The 6027-nt window shown below is 36.9% G+C and overlaps 1 protein-coding gene across 23 annotated transcripts in view; it reads left to right on the top strand.

The window, feature by feature from the left end:
* The window catches only part of ABI3BP (ABI family member 3 binding protein), a 135277-nt gene that overhangs the window by 74717 nt on the left and 54533 nt on the right, over positions 1–6027 (top strand). For 20 of the 23 annotated variants that reach the window (XM_015624788.2, XM_015624997.2, XM_015624980.2 and 17 more), the window contains 7 exons: positions 29–94; positions 979–1053; positions 2112–2186; positions 3122–3196; positions 4048–4125; positions 4668–4742; positions 5805–5870. In XM_015624788.2, coding sequence (XP_015480274.1) covers positions 29–94; positions 979–1053; positions 2112–2186; positions 3122–3196; positions 4048–4125; positions 4668–4742; positions 5805–5870 — 510 coding nt within the window. The remainder of the gene's footprint in view (positions 1–28; positions 95–978; positions 1054–2111; positions 2187–3121; positions 3197–4047; positions 4126–4667; positions 4743–5804; positions 5871–6027) is intronic. The other 3 variants (XM_015624801.2, XM_033517754.1, XM_019006470.1) reach the window with 3 other exon arrangements.

Below are 6027 nucleotides of genomic sequence, written 5' to 3'. Positions count from 1 at the left end.
TGAAGGTGCTTTCTGTGTTTGATCTTAGCTCCTCGAAGACCAAGGCCGAAGTCCAGCACTCCTTCCTCCCCGGCAACTCAACAAACTGTGATGGGTAACTAGCAACAGCCTCCTTTTCCCATTGTCTCCCATCTCTTTCACTTCCCATCACACCTCCCACCCCAAACCACCGCACATCCTTGGCTTGTCACCTTCCATGGAGAGGATGAAGACTTGTTGGTGCAGCTTGGCTTGCCAGAGCACTGGCCACACTGGTTCTGCAATTCTGTTGTTTGATCCCACGCTTTTCCCACGGCTGATGAGCATTTTCTGCAGGAAGCATGTGACATTCTGCAGAGAGACCACGTTGTTGCACCTGGCCTTCAGCTCCATTCCCCTGCTTCCTTGTGTTTGGGTGCTGGGTCTTGCTTTCTCTGATGCATTCAAACACAGCAGTGTTCTTAAGAGGCAAACCCAGCTGGGCTGAGAATGCTCTGCTCTGCTGCTGCTTTTGAGGCCATGTTAGGGTTTTAAGATCAAGTCCTCATTTCAGCCTTGGTGAATCACAGGATGTTTCTTCACAGTTTGAGACACTGGCTTCCTCTGGCAGTAATGATATTTTTGCAGTTCTGGTGCGATGCAAGATGGGAATTATCCCAAGAGATATTGTGCTTTTAGCCAACCTGCCACTTCTCTTGGGCCTAGATTTCAGTAAAGCGTAAGTGTAGACATGAAAGGGGCCATATGTGCAAAACCATATTTAATTACTCCGTTGGCTGTGGCAATTCCACTTCTCTTGTAATGTGATCTCTTCATATCTCTTCATCATTTTCATCATCAGTGCATTTTCACACCTTTACATAAGGAAATCCATGGCATGTTCATTTGAGATATTTTCTTTTCCCCAAGATCTAGTTTCTTAGTAATGTCTTGAAACCTGTTCAGTCTATATGTTCAGATGATGCCAAAAAATGTTTTGTTTTGGTTTTGTTTTTCCAGCTTCACTGGACTCTAATCATATTAGTTTCCTGTCCCAAACTTCTGCATCTGCAGAAATATCAAAACCAGAGACTGGTAAATTGTATTTATGATACTTCCATTGCTTAGTATTTGGTTTTGCATCGATGATGTTATGGGCTGTTTGCTTTGATTGCTTGATGTCTGAAGCAGAATTTTGTTTGCAGTGTCTGATAGGCTCTATAACTACATGGTGATATTTTGTGGTATAGGATGAAATACAAATGAAACCACAGGAATTAATGTTTTTTGTGTAGTTTTAAGCTGTTGAATAGATTAGGAGCAACAGGACCAATAGCTAGATGGGTTCATTATCAGTTATAAAGATACGTTCTTGATATTTCACTGTAGAGGATTTTCTATTAGCCGTATTGTACACATTATTTTTCAGTTTTCTCTATTCATGAGACTTTTTTCAAGTTATGTTGCTATTGCACCTTGGAACTTTTATTGCTGGGGTCACAGGTATTCAAGAATGTATTTGAAGGCATTGCAAATGTTCAAGAGATAAGAAAGAAAATGATCCTAAACCTGGCAGTCAATATTTCAACAGTTCTGTGTTAGATTTTCTGTCCCAGTCTGTCTCTTCAATATATCACAGAAGTTGTGCTAATATATATTATATCAATTAGATAAATACTGCAAATGACAAATTGCTTGATGTATAGTGTGTTAAAACCCCTAAGTCAAAATAATGGCTTTTGCTATATGGAAACATGCAAAGCTTTAGAAATGGAAATACCTGGTTGTACAAATTCATATTTGCGTGCGTTTAAAGTGAATAGGTCTCTCTCTGTGGTGCAGGTGAAGTCAAAAGCACAGGTTTTTTTTCATGTTACATGGGCACAGAACATTTGACTCCTGTTGATAAATCTGCTTTTAGGAGGACAGCCAGGGTTCCTGTCACTGTGTGTCTATTAGGTGCAGGTGACATCTTCAAAATTTTGAAATTTTGTTACTTCCTTTTAAAGTTGGAAATTTATGAAACTCTGTTGTAGCTGTGTTGGCATCTTGCAAAGCAATGTAAATCAATCTTTCTTTTTCTGATTTTTGCCCCCCTTGCCATGTGTGCATCAGTGTGAATCTGTCTCAGGGATGTTTACATTTTTCCACAGTTACAAGTTCAGCTGACCTGGAAAAATCTCTGCCTCCACTTTCCAGAACACCTCATGTGCTAACAACAACCGCGGGTAATAGTGATGCTTTAGTTTTTCAGTTAAACCCCTTTTGGTGTTTGGACAGCCATTTTTGAAATTTTATTAATCCCAGATATTTTGATCATCTCCCATGTTGTCTTCTGTGTGAGTCATGATCATTGAAAGCATCCTTTTTTTTACATGACAACTTTTCTTTCTGCTGAGAAACTCACCTGGTAGTGTTTCTGATCTCACATTCATTTCTCAAAAACCTTCTAGGGCTATTTTAAATGAGGTAAACTTGTTTTAATACTAGTAAACTAGGTTTAATACTACTGCTGACTAGATAAGAATTCCAAAATTACTTGTTGTTTTCTTACAAGCCTAATTGTTACATGCTCAGTTAGAACACATATTTTTATCCTAAATATTGTCTTGTCAGCATAGGAAGCTCCTTTCTTACTATTTTTTTGCTGTTTAGTGATATTTGTTTTTAACTTTATCCTTGCTTTTAATGTGTGCATGACAGATTATATGACATTAAAATTCACTAAAAAATATTGACACAAACCAAAGCACCTAAGAGAACTAAGACAGGTGCTTTTTTCATGGAAACAAATTTGCCGTGCTTTTTAGTTTTTATAGTTTGGGGGGAGGCAGGGGGTACTGAGTGCTTTATCTTTATAGTTAGGATATTAGAAGTTTTTATCTTTGTATTTTCTGGGTCACTTTAAGCTATGTGGACTATGTGATTCAAAGCAATATTAGCTTTATCTGGATGACAATTTCTTTTTAGTTCTCACTTTAAGCACTACCTTCAGCTCACATTCTAAACCAATACTGCTCCATTCCTGAGGTAAGGTGTGCTTATGGTGAAGTGCAAATGAGGTGTGCTATAACATACCAAATTTTTTGGTTGTTTTTCTATGACAAAGAAAAGCTGTGTGTAGAATTAATAATATAGATAACGTGACGTGGTTTTTTTATAGTTTTCGGTGGTATTCAACCTGTTCTTTCAACTCCTGTGGCACCTAGTAAGCCTGAAATAGCAGAAGCTGGACCAGGTACAATAATCTCTACTTAGTTCTTAATTCAACAGCTCAAGCCATGCTCTAGAACTCAACTGAAATTAATACACTGCTGTTATTTTCAGTGCACATTTGGATTAGTCCCTAACAGCTGATTTCAAATTTACGTTGCTGCTAATGGTTAAACTTGGTGTTTTCTCATAGTTATAATGCATATGGTAACTCACAGTCACATGATTCAGTATGCTGAAAACTAAGAAAAATAGAAATTATCTTCTCAAAATAATTGAAAAAATGGTATTTGTAGAGGAGTTCTGATGAAAACACTGTGATGTGAACTGTAGGTTGCATTTTATTGTTGTAGCATCACTAAAAATGTTAACATGAGTGCATCCTTAACAACATGAAATTGGTTAACTGTTACAGACAGTGATTTTGGACTGAAACCACAGCTGGATCGGTTGTCAGGTTTCTATTCCAAATTTTTTATGTTTTAATGTGTGACTAATTGATTGTTCAACATGTCCTTTTCATTAAATATCTACACTGTATGCAGTACCATCTCCCTTAAGTGTTGGACCAGTACTCAAAATGTTCAAAAGCTCTACTTAAAATTTTACTTGGCAGTGGTTGAGATCCAGACCAGTTGCAATGAAGGCAGGAGGAAATAAATATCCAGAATTGTGTGTGTCACAGATGCACTGATTTATAGTCATTGAAGTTCTGGGCAGTTCTGGATTTCTCCCTGATGTATACTAAACTGATGAATGTCCAAGCATTAGTGAAATATTTGTTGTTCTTGGTAAAATAAATTTATTTTTGCTCATGAAGGAAGAGTTTCTTCCATTAGCTCTTCACTCTCTTATGACTGTCATCATTTCTTCCAGCAGCAAGAAGTGAATCCATTCTGGAATCTTTCACACCTAAAACTTCCCGTCCTTTTCAATGGCCAAGGGTAACATTAGGTAATGTTGTTTTCACCCAGTGAAAAACTCCATGTTTGTTTTGAGTACTCCATCCCATATGAATGCATTCCTTCCACGTATCATTTCACATCCATAATCATTCTTTTTCCTGGTTAGAGAGTCTTGTTTTTCCATCATCATTATATCTTTGTTCTTGACATACCTGTGTATGAGAACAAGGTTCTGGGTGGATTTACTGTCTCAGAGAAGCAAAACTTGTCTCTTGCATGATAAACACCATCATCCTTTTATCAGCATTCTATCTCTTTTACTCCCAGTACACACGCATGTGCTGATTGTCTCTGGTATGTAAAGCTTTCAAAATGGAAATTTTAATTGTTTTGGACTCACAGAATCTTATTTCTGATCAACATACAGCATTTCAGTGTCATCTCCATTCCACACTTCAAAATCTGATCTCATCAGCTGGCTTTGACATTCCATACTAAGTTGTCTTCAATCTAAACTTGTGACATGTGCTGTTTGTTGCGGGAAATGCTTGTTAAACAATTTTTCACTGCAAACTGAGCTCTTTCTTTCAGCTCCAAAAGAAATACCACTTATTCCTTCTAAACCGAAACCATCTGCTACCCCAGAAGTACAACATGTGAAACCTGGTAATTGTGCACAACAATTTCATAAGTTGGTATGCAGACAGATATTTTCTCTAAAAATATCTAAGCAAAACTTCCTAAAAAGAGCAGGAGTTATGCAGTACATGAGCATCCTAACTAACTCATCATTCTCAAATTGGTCATTGACCCTCATAAATTTAATGAGTGTTAAACTCATCACTTTTATGCATTTGGGTCCAGTGATAAAAATATAAACCAGTTCTCTAGTGTTCTAACTTTTTTAAAGGACTGGAATGGAAAAAAAAAGGTCTGTGTAGCACAAGGCTGTTTTGATATCACTCCTATAAGCAATAAATATGATTATAACATTTACAATGTCCTTTGCCACTCCCCATATCCCATATGACGTACTATGGCAAAGATGACATCTTTGCTAATTCCATAGGAACATAATCATTGTGTCATGTATTTTCTACCTTTTGATACAAAAACAGACCTCTACTAATTTTCTTTGAATTTGGTATAATGGGAAAGCAATTTGTTTCCTTTAGTGATTCAGGTACTGGACCAATAAATATTATGCTGTGGATTATTTGAGGCCTCAAATGCTTCTGTTCTCATGTCTTATAGCCAGACAGATCAGTAAAACACTGGACCTGCCTTTATTGTCTTATGCCTCTCTTATAATCAACTGCAGGTACTGATTTAGGATTTTTAGCAAAATTTTGGCCTTTAGACATTTCCTTACATATAGATTCTTCAGTATTCATTACAGTGTTCTTTTCTTCATCATCTCTCCTTTTTCACTATTCTCCCATTACAGAAGAGAAATTTATTTGCCGATTGAATCAAAAGCAGGATTAGAAATGTCTTGAGAACATAAATAAGGGGAAGGAGCCTTAGAAGCAGACTCTCACACAATCATTCAGTGTGCAATTTCATAAGAAACAAAGCTAAAGGGAGTGTGGGGTGTTACACACAAGACTAAGGCTTATCTACACTGTTTAAAAATCTCCCTTGAATTGTTGAAATGATAACACTTTTGGCTTCATGTTGATACATCTACTGATTGGTTTGATTACACTGGAATTTTTTCTTTTCTAGCCCCTAAACCACCACTTTTGGAGCCTAAAACTTCTCAGACTGTTGAACAACCAAAAGCAACCCTAGGTAATACATGTTTCTGTGGCTGTTAGTCACTCCTCTTTGCAGTCCAAGCCACATTTTGTACTGTTACTTTATCTCATAGCTTTAGCTCTATTTAATCAATTTCTTTGAAAGAAGAAGAAAGTTAGGAGACAAGCATTCAGAAATGTTTTTTCTAAAC

The sequence above is a fragment of the Parus major genome, chromosome 1 (assembly GCF_001522545.3).
Source record: "Parus major isolate Abel chromosome 1, Parus_major1.1, whole genome shotgun sequence".
In the NCBI taxonomy this organism is placed as follows: Eukaryota; Metazoa; Chordata; class Aves; order Passeriformes; family Paridae; genus Parus; species Parus major.
The sequence above is the reverse complement of the archived record's forward strand: the minus strand, read 5'-3'. Positions and strand labels throughout refer to the sequence as shown.